At 35.1% G+C, this 13,683-nt stretch overlaps 4 protein-coding genes across 5 annotated transcripts; 2 read left to right on the top strand and 2 right to left on the bottom strand.

Annotated features, from left to right (window-relative positions):
* Positions 1-619: 619 nt before the first annotated feature.
* Positions 620-2,521, top strand: LOC106392580 (RING-H2 finger protein ATL13). The gene has a single exon (XM_013833412.3). It carries the CDS (start codon positions 949-951, stop codon positions 2,365-2,367), a length of 1,419 nt encoding a protein of 472 aa, XP_013688866.1. The 5' UTR covers positions 620-948; the 3' UTR covers positions 2,368-2,521.
* A 1,839-nt stretch (positions 2,522-4,360) lies between these two features.
* On the bottom strand, positions 4,361-5,482 carry LOC106372319 (transcription factor IBH1-like 1). 2 transcript variants are annotated; one of them, XM_013812507.3, is made up of 3 exons: positions 5,333-5,482; positions 4,579-5,125; positions 4,361-4,500 (listed from the first exon to the last, which is right to left on the bottom strand). In XM_013812507.3, the coding sequence occupies exons 2-3, from the start codon at positions 5,115-5,117 to the stop codon at positions 4,452-4,454; spliced, it is 588 nt and encodes a 195-aa protein (XP_013667961.1). In that variant the 5' UTR covers positions 5,118-5,125; positions 5,333-5,482; the 3' UTR covers positions 4,361-4,451. The 2 variants fall into 2 exon arrangements, with proteins under 2 accessions (XP_013667961.1, XP_022557631.1); XM_022701910.2 differs by having other exon boundaries at positions 4,361-5,125.
* Positions 5,483-9,184: 3,702 nt separating this feature from the next.
* Positions 9,185-11,152, top strand: LOC106392644 (WAT1-related protein At4g30420). Its single transcript, XM_013833471.3, has 7 exons — positions 9,185-9,647; positions 9,740-9,808; positions 9,886-10,002; positions 10,103-10,343; positions 10,430-10,588; positions 10,698-10,849; positions 10,930-11,152. The coding sequence occupies exons 1-7, from the start codon at positions 9,469-9,471 to the stop codon at positions 11,150-11,152; spliced, it is 1,140 nt and encodes a 379-aa protein (XP_013688925.1). The 5' UTR covers positions 9,185-9,468.
* LOC106392719 (tetraspanin-9) lies at positions 11,023-12,626 on the bottom strand. The gene is made up of 2 exons (XM_013833542.2): positions 12,078-12,626; positions 11,023-11,542 (listed from the first exon to the last, which is right to left on the bottom strand). Exons 1-2 carry the CDS (start codon positions 12,585-12,587, stop codon positions 11,273-11,275), a joined length of 780 nt encoding a protein of 259 aa, XP_013688996.1. The 5' UTR covers positions 12,588-12,626; the 3' UTR covers positions 11,023-11,272.
* Positions 12,627-13,683: the final 1,057 nt, after the last annotated feature.

Below are 13,683 nucleotides of genomic sequence, written 5' to 3'. Positions count from 1 at the left end.
CAAATTGAAATAGGTTTTTGTGTAAAATTAAAATATACTACTAGTATAAACAGTTTTAAGAAATGAACAAAAGGAAGAGGAAAGTGTTTTCTTCTGGTTTGACTTAATAAGTTGGACCCCACTAAATCTCGATAAACAGAGTTGCTCTCTGCTTCTCGCTTCCGTGTCCTCTTGCCCTATGTTTCCGTTCCTGAACTTTCCATTTTTCCAATATTTTATAAAACTATTTTACAAACAATAATGCAAGATATAAAATGTTTTCTTTTGTTAATACAAATTAAAATACTGCATAAATATATAAGTAAGTTCAATCTTGAAATGGGAATAATAGTTTGGGATTTGGTTGTCTAGCTAAAAAATAGGAGTCATGTTATATTCATGATACTATTATTTATTTATTTAATTTGTTGCTCAAAAAAAAATTGTATACGAAGACAAGTAATGAACTGTTACTTTATGTATTTGAAAATACCCGTGAAGTTAGTGGTGGTGTTCTTTGTCTTGTTGATTTAAATGGGGATGCATGGGATTTGGCGAGATCACAAATATATTATTCATGGAAACTCATTTAATTAATTTGCTTCATTACCTCTGATTCGTTTCTTCTTTTAAACTAATCTTGATTGACTTTGCATGTCTGAAGGTTTATAATCAATTAATTACAGTCTCGGAAAATCTGGAGATTCAAGAGGCACCACTCTTCTTGGTGTAACTGTTAAAAAAAATCTTAAATGAAAATTTTCTCTCCTGTCATCATCAATGGTCCAACCTGTAATTCTCTTATTCATAACTCTCTCTATCTCTTTTCCCCTTACAAAACAAATCTCATAAGAAAAAAAAAACAGAACATCTCTCTCTCTCTGAGAGCTTCCATGTCTGAAACCAACAACAACAAAAACAACAAAGCTTGACTCTTCCCCCCTCAAGTCTCCTCTTTCTTGCAAACCCATGAAGTTTTCTCGGGAAAATATGAATTGGGTTTTCTCAGAAATCAAAACAACTCAGAACCTCCTCTCTCCTTCATCACTTCCCCGACCACCACCATTAACCATCCGACCAAACACAAACTCCGACATAAACAAGATCAATCCGAGCATTCTCCTGATAATCATCATCCTCTCTATCATCTTCTTCCTCTCAGGTCTCCTTCATCTCTTAGTCAGATTCCTCCTCACACCGCGTAGAAGAGACAGAGAAGATTACTTCGACAACGTCACTGCACTTCAAGGCCAGCTTCAGCAGCTTTTCCACCTCCACGACTCAGGAGTCGACCAATCCTTCATCGACACGTTACCTGTCTTCCACTACAAATCCATCATCGGTCTTAAGAACTACCCTTTCGATTGCGCGGTCTGTCTCTCTGAGTTCGAAACAGAGGACAAGCTCAGGCTTTTGCCTAAATGCAGCCACGCCTTTCACATGGATTGTATCGACACGTGGCTTCTCTCTCACTCTACTTGTCCCTTGTGCAGATCGAGTCTCCTCTCGGATCTCTCTCCTCGCCAAGACCCTCGTCCCTCTTTCCTCCTCGTTCTTGAGTCGGCGAGTGATCATAGCTCGAGAGAGATTGTTGGAGATAGAGATGGTGCAGCTTGTGTGGCTGCGAGTGGTGCTGATGATGTGCAGCCTAATGCTCATTCACGATCCAGTTCTCATCTGGGCAATGATCTTGGATCGACCCGTGTGGATTCGAGTCGTAAAGATCAGTACCAAGATGGTGAACTGGGTGGTCCGGTTGAAAAGGTTGTTCCCTTTGCAGTTAAGCTAGGGAAATTTAGGAACACAGATGTTGGAGAAGGAAGTAATATCAACAGTGACATTGGTACTAGCAGCATTATAGATGAAAGGAGATGTTTTTCAATGGGATCATATGAGTATATTATGGATGAAGAAACCGCTCTTGAGGTTCATGTTTCAACCAAGAAAGTGTCAAGCAAGAACCCTCGCTTGCCCGGCCACAGGACCGCCATGTCCGAATGCGGGTTTGATCCAAGTGGGAGATTGAAGTTTAATGGGAGCGGCTCGATGAGGATCATGGAAGAAGCGACCGAGAAGAGTGTAGTCGAAAGAGAGAGCTTTTCGGTATCGAAAATTTGGCTAAGGGGTAAGAAGGAGAGACAGGGTAAGATTCAAGGAAAAGAAGATAGTTCATTGGTTTCTTCGTCTTCGGGAAGAGCATTCTCTTTCGGGTTTGATAACCCGAAAGAGAATGCGAAAAGCGAGAATGGTTGTGAGGAAGATAATCAAAAGGTCGAAAATGCATCATCTTTGGAGGTGAAAACACCATCTTTTGCTAGGAGGACTATGCTTTGGCTTGCAGGGAGACAAAACAGGGTTGTTCATTCTTCTTCTGCTGCTAATGTCTAGTTTCTATATCTTTTTTTCTTTTTCTTCTTTTTCCATATTTAAATTTCTTTTTCAATTGTTATTTTGTGTTAGTCCCCATAAGTTCAAAAACAGATGAATCATTGTAGAAACGTGTGTTGAAATATAAATATTGGTAGGCATAGATTGTTAAACATTTTGGTGCGTCATGTTTTTGCAAATCTTTTTCAGTTCTTAATTATTTGGCCCAAAACAATTAATTGTCGATTAAAGCTTCCCATCTAACCAGAAAACGACACAATTAAATGTAATGAAATGATTGTATTGGTCAATTAGAGACGGAAAATAAAATTGCCAAAGATTTTAAACCATTTGAATGTTTGTTGAAGAAACCGTATAAAAGTCTCTCTATGACTATATAGTCAGCAACAACTAAATATCTTGTTAGGTTAAAAAATCATACGAGCTTAGCCAACAGCAACAAAATCTGTTCAGCAGAACAGTTACTAATATATTTTCTGCCTAATTAAAAACAACTATAACCAATTAATCATATACGTTTCACTTGAGATACAAACGATAATTCTAAGAATTTTGAAGGAATAATTTTCTCTTGGTTTATTTGGATTTTTCTTTCTTATAGAGCATTAGATAAGAATTTGGTGTGGTGGTAAGACAGTTGCATTGAAGTGAGGCAATTCTTCATACGACAAAAGAGCGACATTTTGATTCTTGTGATACGTTCTATATTAAATGTGGGCGTGTATGATATACGTATACATGTTTTAATGTTGAATGAATAAGTTTTGCATTAATTGGTGAATTAATAATAGCCATGGAAGCAGTTGGCTTACATGCCCACTAGTCACTTGGTCTTTATTGCGTGACAACATATACTAGTTTTATAACGTTAATAACATTGGGTTATGTGCGAATAAATTCAGCTCAATTTTGAATTGAAAAGAAGAAGAAAAAGAAGAAGAATAAGTGAACATATATTATATAGTTATATACTATAGTGTAAAAAAAAGAAGATATATACTATAGCCTCTTTTCAATTTTAGTGAGATGCATTTATTTTGTGAAAGTGAGTCTTGGTTCTTTCATTTACTTCTCGAGTGGGTCTATATGAGATTTACTATCGTCTCAAACATTTACACACATGAGCCACAGTATATTTTCAAATAGGACCATATGCTATTGCCAGTAACTAGTTGAAAATATATTATGTATATCACATAGATCAGAACTCACTGCTCCACGTCTCTCCACAAGGCGGTAAAAGGAGAAGACTACATGTCCTCGTTTTCTATGTGCGGGTGTATGGACATTTTCAGTTAGACTGGTTAACAAGAGTCCAACTGTTAAACAGAATACATAAGAATCCAATCAGTGACTAACTGGGCTGCTGGGCCTAACAAGAAATACACATGTTTCTTAAAATATGCAAGGGTAATATGATATGGACATCCAAATCTTTTTATTTAATTTTCGTCCAATACTCTATAGTGAAAATGTTAGCTACACTCTAGCTGAAAAGATTTGAGCAAATAAGGAATCCGAACCAAGCAAAGTTAAATTGAAGATTTAATTGAGAATCAAATGCATACACATATATATGAAAAAATATGTATGTTTTTTGGATTTTCTCGTTGTCATTTCTTCCCTATTAATTGAGGCTGATTGATGGAACATGGAGTATGTATATAAAAGCCAAATAACTGATTCTTTCACAGGTTGAAATTGAAATTATTGTTTGTCCCGTGCTACTATCCTTTTTGAAAGCTGAAACATAACCTTTCATAACAAGTCAAATTTACTCTTATAGTGACAACTCATATGAGCTAATACCATTTCCTCTAGTAAGTTAAAATCTGATCAATTTTTTTGCTTTAAAATCGTGGTATGAATCTTATGTCTATAATATTTCCAAGAAAAGCAATTGAAGCATAAAAATATATCAAAATGATATCAGTAAATTAAATGCAACCGAACGACAATCATAACTATACACAAACAACGCATGCTAACAAAATGTTTCAATTAAAATCGCCATTAAGTAAATAGAAAAATTCACATAAGCGTGTATAAATTCTGTTTTGTACAATACGACTTACTATAAAATTCTATCCATCCTCGATCGCAAATTTCAGTTTCCCCAAATAATACGCGGTCCTATCAACCAGCAATGATCTCATCCGATCAGTATCATGCTTTCACAAATTATCTCCACAAAAACAAAAAAACATTTACCGTTCACTTCCGGCCTCAGCAGCATCAACAATACTCCTCATGACATTCACTTGTGTCTGAAGCGAGACAATGTAATCTAAGGTTTCTTGTATAAGCAAGACGTCATTGCTCATAAACTCTCCACCGGGGACAACGTTTCTTAATCCTTGAGTCTTTTTCTTGACGAGCTTCCTAGCTTTTGCTGCGACCTCTTCGATTGCTGATCTAGATTGCCTCCTCCTCAAGATCTTCTTGCTTCTTCTCACTATCTTTCTGTGACACATAACCTTAGGCAACTTCTTGTTGATTAACGTTTCCGCTTTTATACCAGAGAGCATCTGACGTACGAGGAAATTGTCCTCGGTGGCGGTTTTCTGGATTAGGGCTCGGCTCCAACAAGTTGTTCCTTTCCTTAGAGATGCCATTGCAACGTCTGCAGAGAGCTTTATCGCTTTCCTTCTCTCGGAGACACTGGTGTTGTCTATCAAAGGACGGTATATCTGAAGGCCCATTTGCCATTTCTTTAGGAATTCTTCCTTCATTGAGCTCGTGGGTTGCATCTTAAATCCTAATCAAGTAAAATTAATTAATACTCAAAATTCTGAATAATTCTTTTCAAAAAATAAACAAATTATAAGAAAGTAATTCATCCATGTTGCCTTTATAGGTCAAAGTATGCATCAAAGGGAGACATGTAATATACATCAAATCATAATCACATGATATATTCCGTTTAGGGTTCCTTATCAAAATAGAAAGAGACATGAACAAATACCTTTTTGTAGAATTTTTGTTCTTCCTCTTTTGGTTGAGTTTCAAAGATTAGTTAGAGGATATCTGCGGTCACCTCACGAGTTCTTGAAATTGACGAGAGGGAGGGAGAGAGAGAGAGAGAGACAGAGAGGTAAGGAAGAAAGGAGAAGATGGACCATTTTATTTGTTTCAAAAGGAGAGGGAAAATGGTGGGGCAATTGGAGATAGAGAAGCACATGCATGCACATGCTGTGTATGGCCCCACGTACCCTTTTGTATTACCCTATAATTTAGGAAACTTTTGTCGATTATTATTTGTTTCCGCCGAAAATTTGTGATGATATATGTTTATGCTGTTTCAAATTTTTTTTTATCTTTGTTAATGCCGATATTTTTTGGTTAATGATAAAGTTTTTTTGACATCGTCAATGTTGTCTTGTAATTTTGAGGTATAGGTCCATGAAAAGGGCTAAACTAATCTCTAAATGGATGTTCTGACTAATTTCTAAAAATGTGTTACAGTTCACGCATAGATTTACACTCCGGATATTTAAAAGTATGATATCATATCTGCGTGGTCACGAGATAAAGCGTAATGAAAAATCCGAGTCGCTTAATTCACCAGAATCATCTACCAGACCACCAAACCTCGTGGTTATCATCTACAGTGTTAAGTTTATTAATAAGAAAAAGTGGCTAATATATAGTGGACAAACAGAAATTCGTAGTAGTTCTCCAATGTTGTAGATTGAGGCATCCATCCATGTTTATATATATACACTTACGTCGGTTAACTCTTTTATTTATAAATTATTAAGATCCGTCCATCATAACAAATAAAATGCGCAAACAAATATAATGTTAGCAGACTAATAATATTATCCATATTAAAGTTCAAAAATATTATCCATGAATTAAATGTATTTATATTCTTTAACTAGTTAATTAACGAGCTTATAGTGAATTTATAGCTGAAACTATTGTAAGTTAGCCCTTTTTCAAAAAAAGTATTGTAACTTATTCTAAAAAGAATTGTATTGTTTTGGTGATTTTGACGTCTTATTATAGTGATTAAATAATTTATGTATTATAGATTAATAATCTCTGCATAAATAAAAAGGAAAAATTGAAAACTTTATGCTGCAACTGCACCAGGCCGTGTTATACGGTGAATCACTTCTTCATATTTTCTTGAAATAGTGATCAATTCACTTACTATTATCAAATATAAACGTATATATATTAACATCACCACATTATCTGTGCTTGCTACAACTTCTTATAAACATACAACAAAGAACATCAATGGTTTTAGTGGTGAAACGTGGCGACCCGCAAACTTTGGGAAAGCCTGGTCGAAAAGAGAAAAAAGCAATAATAATTTAAAGATATATATAACTAAATCGATTTATTATTTGGGCAATTCCATCTAGAATACGAAAAAATGATTTGATAGACGCTGTACAACGTTACACATGAATGATACTGATATTGATGGATGTACATTCATAAAATTTGCAGTAATATACCATTTTCTTATAATATCAAATTATAAGTTTTCTCCAACAAAATACATCGAACGTGGATCGTGGACGCGAGAATTTCTTATCCAATGGACCTCCGTAATTTACGGGAACCTTTCCACAATCATTCTCCGAACTCTACACGCCCACCATCTCATGTCGTCAGTCGTCACCATCTAATCTAATCTGATTTTATTTGATTTAAATATTATCGGAGAGGCAAATATATACGAGAAATTGCTTTGTATCCTTTAACTTAACATCCGGATGCACAGACATACATATTCAAAATAAAAACACACTGGCGTTACAGAAAAAAACACACACTGAAACGACGTTGTGAAGGTGAAGGGGGGCAGTGGTGGAGCCAGCTTGGAGCATGCGGGTCAGTTACATCATACATGTGTATTTCTTTGAAAACTTGGGAAAATAGTGCAAAATTTAGTTAATTAAAAGCCTTTTTTCAAAAAAATAAACTTAGTTAATTAACCCATATATTATATGTTGATTACGAATTGACCCTCCTAACATATTCCCTTAGCTTGGCCACTGGGGGAGGGGCAACGTTCTTGCACGCACGCGTCCACCGCAAGCGCATGTGCACACATGGAGGGACCCTTGTCCACCAGGGACTGACGGACCCATTCAGTTCTGTTCACTCTTAGCTCACTAAATAAGATTGTTTTTGTATTCGAACATTTCTTTTAATATAACTGTTTCTCTTTTAATATATAGTTGGATAATGCTTTGGGTATAATCTAGAATCAACAAATATAATCTCCTTTTAATGTCCCCTTAAATCAAGGGAATATTAGCAGGGGCTTCTGCCGTACGCTTCCGAGGACAAGTAAAAACTCTCCCTCCCTGATTACTTAAATTAGTTGTTTATAGGTGAAGTTTGAAAGGTCAAAAAGCTTAATTAAGACTTCACTATGAAGCTATACATTTTAAGTAACAAAATGATGCCATTATATACATGTAATCATAAGTTATATATGTAAACTGGTGAACTGATACATGAATGTTTACAATGGTCGTAGAGCATGTTAAAAACAAGTTTTTAGAGCAGGACCTTGAAGGTGTGGGATGTCTTCATTTACGACTCTTCTCTCGTTAAGGGAAGCTAACAAAAGGTTGACTTGAAGGTGTGGGATGTCTTCATTTACGAATCTTCTCTCGTTAAGGGAAGCTAACAAAAGGTTGACTTGGGGTCGTTTGCCCAAGTCATCAGAGATTTATGAGACCGTTAGACATATGGTAATTTTATGGTAATGTAACAATTTTGAGACGGTTATGAAACATGCCGTATATAGCTTCAATGGAATAATCGTACCATGCATATATATGACCTGCAAATATTGTTATGGGCCTAGTTGACTGATTGCTCCCATGTGCAAACTTTTGTTAGTGATCAAGGCTTCAGACCTCATAAGTCCCCTTTTCACATGCTGTGTATTTTAATATGATTATCCCATGGACTGGAGAAGGTTGGGGCTTCATTTAGTCTATCTTTTTTTTTGGTCGAACATTTATTCTATCTATTAGAGAGGTTGTTAGTAATACATGTAATCATTATATTAGTTTTAAAAATTGTTTGCATCTCTTAAACATAGTCTAATAGCAATGTATCGAATTTCATATCAGGTTGAAATTCAAAAATATATATCTATACAATATAATATTTAATAAACAAAAATTAAAGTATCAACTTTACATGTTTTTCTCGCAGTTTCAAGTTAATTAGGAAAAACAAAAATTTAGAGTTATATAAGGTCGTAGACCAGATTGAAGTGATATTAGTGTTGTTCTTAAGCAATTTCACCAAATTTGACAAAACGCAGGTTTGTGAAAATATAATTAAAGAATGGCCAGTTGGAAGTTATATATCTTCCACGATAAATATTGTACTTAAATATTAACTTAATTCATTTTTAGATCCGTGGAAGCAGATATTGTTATTAGACAGATCTAAATAAGCGCCTGCACTTTGGCAAGCAAGACTATAACAATTGATCAAACAAAAACAAGAAATTAGTGATAACCCATGGACTCATATTCGTCTGCACTATCCTAAGAGTACCTCAGGAAAAGCTGTCATGTTAAGATGATCGGATCTCTTGTACTAAGACTTAGTTTAACCTCGGAAAATTATTTAAGATTCAATGTGTAAATGTTATTTTTTTGGACGATCACAACTGTATGTACTTGAAAATAATCATAAAACACATTATTTAACATTTAAACCAAGAAGCCCTTTTACAAAAAAAAAACATTTAAACCAAGAAAACCATATAACACATTGTTGCGGTGACAAAAACTTAGAAACCAGAAACAAATTGAACCAATTTTTACCAAAACAAAAGATCGAACCAAAGTTCGATTGTAAACTTATGTACAAGTTCGATTTTAACACGAGTTAATACACGAGAAACTATCTGAACTGGTTTAGTCTCTCGCCTAAGATCTTTTCACTAGACAAAGAAGTACGTATTGTCGAACGAATCCTTTTGGCATAATAATATTCTCTTAGCATCTAGTCTATTACTGGATGATTATAGTTATATAATTAGCAAGATCGTCCTAGTAGTGTATACTTCATGACATAAACATCTAAAGAGAGAGAGAGAGAGGGGAGATGGGGAAGGTAGAGGAGTATAAGCCGGTGATGGCGATGATTGGGCTGCAACTATGTTACGCAGAAGTGACTCTTTCTTCGAGAGCTACTTTGGTTCATGGAACAAGCCCTCGAGTTTTTATCCTCTATAGGCAAGCCTTGGCCACCATTTGCATCTTCCCATTTCTCTACTTCTCAAGGTTTTACAACTCACATATCTATCTCTATATCCGGATATGAATTTGTAACTAATTCTTGCTAATTCGTATGTGTATATGTTTTTGGATTTTAGGCGAAAATCGAGGATATCTTCTTTGGATCTAAAGAGCTTTTCGTTAATATTCATGGTCTCGCTTATAGGGTAAGTGTATTTAGTGTTTTATTTCTTAAGACCTCCAATTTGATGAATCTTGGACTCTTTTTTTGTTGTTGTTGCAGCATTACAATCAATCAGAATCTGTATTTTGAAGGTCTTTACTTAGCTTCATCGTCGATGGGAAGTGCCATGGGTAACATCAACCCTGCTGTCACCTTCCTAATTTCATTTCTAGTCGGGTATACATAAACTACATTTGTACATCTCTTTTTATATGAATTTTTTTTTTTTTTGGAAAACAAGATTCATTTAATTGTAACTATTACTGCTGATCTTTAGATACGAGAAGGTGAATATTAAGAATATCAGAGGCTTAGCGAAGATAGCAGGGACGGTCTTATGTGTACTAGGAGCGATCTCCATGACTCTGCTTCGTGGACCAAAGATTCTCAACTCAGAATCTGATTTCTCCATAGCGAAATCGTTGCTAGGAGATGTTAAGGACCAGAACATGTGGCTGATGGGTTGTTTGTTCTTGTTCTCTAGCAATCTTTGCTGGTCTTTTTGGCTTACACTTCAGGTAAACTTCGGTAAGATCATTACTTTTGTCCTTGGTAATGTTTCTTGCTTCGCAAGAAAGTGAACTTTGTTTCAACAACACCCTAGGTTCCAATCTCTGCCTACTACCCAGATCACCTCTCTTTATCTGCATGGATGTGTTTGTTGGGAACGATACAATGTGCAGTCGTCACTTTCTTCCTTGAGAAAGACCCAAACGCTTGGATTCTCCATTCTTTTTCCGAGTTTGCTACATGTCTCTACGCTGTACGTACATAAAACATTCTCCAGTTATATTTTCTTTCACTTTCAGCAGTCTATTAATCATAATATTAACATAAACTGATCAGCTCTAGTTGTAAAATGCGATTGTTAGGGAGTTGTAGCGTCAGCGCTTTCTTTTACCGTCCAAGCTTGGGTTATATCCAAAAGAGGCCCTTTGTTCTCTTCAATGTTTAACCCACTCTGTACAGTCATTGTCACAATCTTGGCTTCTCTGTTCCTCCAAGAAGAGATTTTCACCGGAAGGTAAATAATAATTTTTCCTTAATATAAGTTTACTACAGTCAATAAACATCATCATTATATTTTTTTTTCATCCTTTTTAGCTTAATCGGAGGATTGTGTGTGATAATGGGACTTTACATTGTACTCTGGGGTAAAGCAAAAGATGCCATGACGAATAAAGAACAGAGAGACAATAAAAACAACTCAGAAGTAAAGATTCATATCGAAGAATCTTCAAACACAACAAACTGTAATAAAGATTTAGAGAATCCCCTTCTGTCCAAACATAAATCAACTGAAGAAATCCAAAACATCAACAACTAAACTGATTCAAGAATATTTTATTTCTTCTGATTCTAGAATTATTTGAAAGATTTTTACTCTAATAAAAAGAAAAATCAAACTCCCAGTCTTTAGAACGACGCATAGGTATTTTTGTCTTTCTTAGTTGTTTCTGGCGGCGCAACATGCCATAGCATAGACAATCATGAGGGCTACAATGAAGATGATGTTGACAATAGCAACTACTTTCCATGAGGTCTTGAGGTTGTCTATAAAACCGGCCTTGCATGCTTGGCAATCGTAGCAGAGCTTCTCCTTATCGTTGTCCCAAGTATTGCAATCTGGGTTCTTATATGGTCCTGATGTTTTGTTCCAAGTTGTTGGGCTTACGTAGGTGAAGTTACAGTCATTAGAAGGCTTGCAGCAACCAGACTGTAAACACAACAAAAGCAAATAAATAAAAACAATCATAATAATATCAATACTATTAAAATCAAGATTCATATACATTCTAATAAGGGGAAGCCATTGTGATTTGTTTTAGATTTTTAGATATTCTTTTCTAGCTCAAGAGATTGGGAAAAGAGGATTGAAATCCACTAATTAGAATTTTAAAATATTAAGTTGAAAATCCCTAAAAGGATAAAATCTTTTTAACCACTGATTCAGATTCTAGTCAAATTGGCCTAAAACAACTCATAATTATTACCTCAAGACTGTTAAGAGAACCAGTCAAATTCAATCAATTATTATTATTAAAAAGTTTAGATTCATTGTAACCAATGATCAATAAACACTTTGTGAATGAACAAAAAAATTAGAGAATAGTATAATGAAAAGATGATTCATGACGAAGAAAAAGGATCGTCAGAGTAAAACCCTAAAAAGTACAAGTTCTTTACATATCTCTGAAATGATCGAACCTTTCTAATCAGATTAGCGTTATTGAATTTTCAAAAATGGTTACCTCAAGAGAATTGAGATCCTTCTTGGAGAATGCAGAAGCATTACGATATATATCAGAGAAGAGCTCCAAGCGATTACAGAACTTGTCATCGTAAAGACAGCTTCTGATGCTTTTCCAATGATGATTGTCGTTCATACGCTTCTGCAACCACTCAGAGTAGTCACCGAGTCTATACTCCTTATAAGCCTTTCCGGGGATAGTTTCACCAGAGCCTTTATTAGTGACGAGAAAGGCGAATATGGTGAAACAAACGACGATGACGAACAACAAGAACATCGCGCAAAGGTAAAACCATAGGAGCCACGTAACTCTGCAGCAAGATCCCACGACTCCTGCGATGGCGACAACCATGAGGACAGCGCCGAGAGCGATCATGGGCATGTCGAGAAACCTCTCGCACTGCGTACTGCCATGAAGGCTGAGCCAGATCCCGCTGAAGAGAATGGGAATGGATAAGAGGAAGACAAAGAAGTTGAATATGGCTACGAGGCTGTTACGGCAACGAACCATGTTGTGATGTTTGGTGATGAAGAAGAATAGATGTAATCAGCATGGAACAAAATAAGGTTTATATAGTGAAAGTAAAACGCGTAGACGAAGGTAAGAAGATTTGTCAAGAAATTTCCTTATGCGACTACACGACGAATATGCAATGTAATTTAATGTAATGCAGATGTTGTTTCTATTCCAAAATGTTTTTGAGTAATACCATTAAGGAATGACCCTTAATTATCACGCGGTTTCTCAGCTAGAGATTTAAAGTTTTCAAATTTTAAAATCTGATTAGTTAATTATCTTGCTTAGGGCATCTCCATCTCTACTCCATTTTTTCCTCTAAAATGGAGTAAAAGTGAATATGGAATAAGGAATGCTCCAACACAACTCCATATCTCACTCTATAATGAAATTTACTCCATAAATAGAGTAATTTATTTTTTGTTTGTTCATCACTCCATTATGGAGTGAGAAATAGAGTAGGATTGGAACAATTTTACTTCATTTTCACTTTTACTCCATTTTGGAGGAAAAAATGGAGTTTTACATTGGAGATGCTCTTAATAACAATTTAACAATGAAATTACATTGTTGAGAGGTCAAAAAATTATTGATTAAAAATATCATTTCATTTAAAATATAAAAACTTTTGATTTGTTTTAAATGTATATTTTGCACATAATAGAGTAATGATAATTTTTGCCATAATTTCTTCTACATATACAGAACATTATCAAAAAAGGAAAGAGATGCTGATACACACATAAGCTAATTTGATGAAAACGTGTTTTTGTATATAGGTAATAGATATTAAGTAACCACCACCATTAGGCCATCAATTTAACTTTGAACAATATTCAAAAATCAACAATATCTTGGGAAAGAAATCAACAATATTAAAATCAAATAACTAGTGACATGCATTCTCTGTTTTTTTTTTTTGAACTAAGGGCTTTCATGCATTCTCTGTTGTTATGGTTTCTTTTACACCATGTCGGATGTTGTTCAGTGGCGGATGTAGGTGAGGACGTGCCCCATCTATTTTTTTTATTCAGTAAATACTATTATGTTAAGAAATGTTTCCTAATCCTACACTTAGATATAATGATTC

Source organism: Brassica napus, chromosome A1 (assembly GCF_020379485.1).
Source record: "Brassica napus cultivar Da-Ae chromosome A1, Da-Ae, whole genome shotgun sequence".
Taxonomy (NCBI): Eukaryota; Viridiplantae; Streptophyta; class Magnoliopsida; order Brassicales; family Brassicaceae; genus Brassica; species Brassica napus.
The sequence above is the reverse complement of the archived record's forward strand: the minus strand, read 5'-3'. Positions and strand labels throughout refer to the sequence as shown.

What these genes read in the sequence shown, in the direction of transcription:
- LOC106392580 (XM_013833412.3), top strand. Translation starts at nt 949, where the DNA reads ATGAAGTTTTCTCGGGAAAATATGAATTGGGTTTTCTCAGAAATCAAA.
- LOC106392719 (XM_013833542.2), bottom strand. Translation starts at nt 12,587, where the DNA reads ATGGTTCGTTGCCGTAACAGCCTCGTAGCCATATTCAACTTCTTTGTC. An exon ending in AGGATCTCAATTCTCTTGAG is followed by an intron (nt 11,543 to 12,077) that starts GTAACCATTTTT and finishes TTGTGTTTACAG; the next exon opens with TCTGGTTGCTGCAAGCCTTC.
- LOC106372319 (XM_013812507.3), bottom strand. Translation starts at nt 5,117, where the DNA reads ATGCAACCCACGAGCTCAATGAAGGAAGAATTCCTAAAGAAATGGCAA. An exon ending in GCTGAGGCCGGAAGTGAACG is followed by an intron (nt 4,501 to 4,578) that starts GTAAATGTTTTT and finishes GCTGGTTGATAG; the next exon opens with GACCGCGTATTATTTGGGGA.
- LOC106392644 (XM_013833471.3), top strand. Translation starts at nt 9,469, where the DNA reads ATGGGGAAGGTAGAGGAGTATAAGCCGGTGATGGCGATGATTGGGCTG. An exon ending in TTCATGGTCTCGCTTATAGG is followed by an intron (nt 9,809 to 9,885) that starts GTAAGTGTATTT and finishes TTGTTGTTGCAG; the next exon opens with CATTACAATCAATCAGAATC. An exon ending in TTGCTACATGTCTCTACGCT is followed by an intron (nt 10,589 to 10,697) that starts GTACGTACATAA and finishes TGCGATTGTTAG; the next exon opens with GGAGTTGTAGCGTCAGCGCT.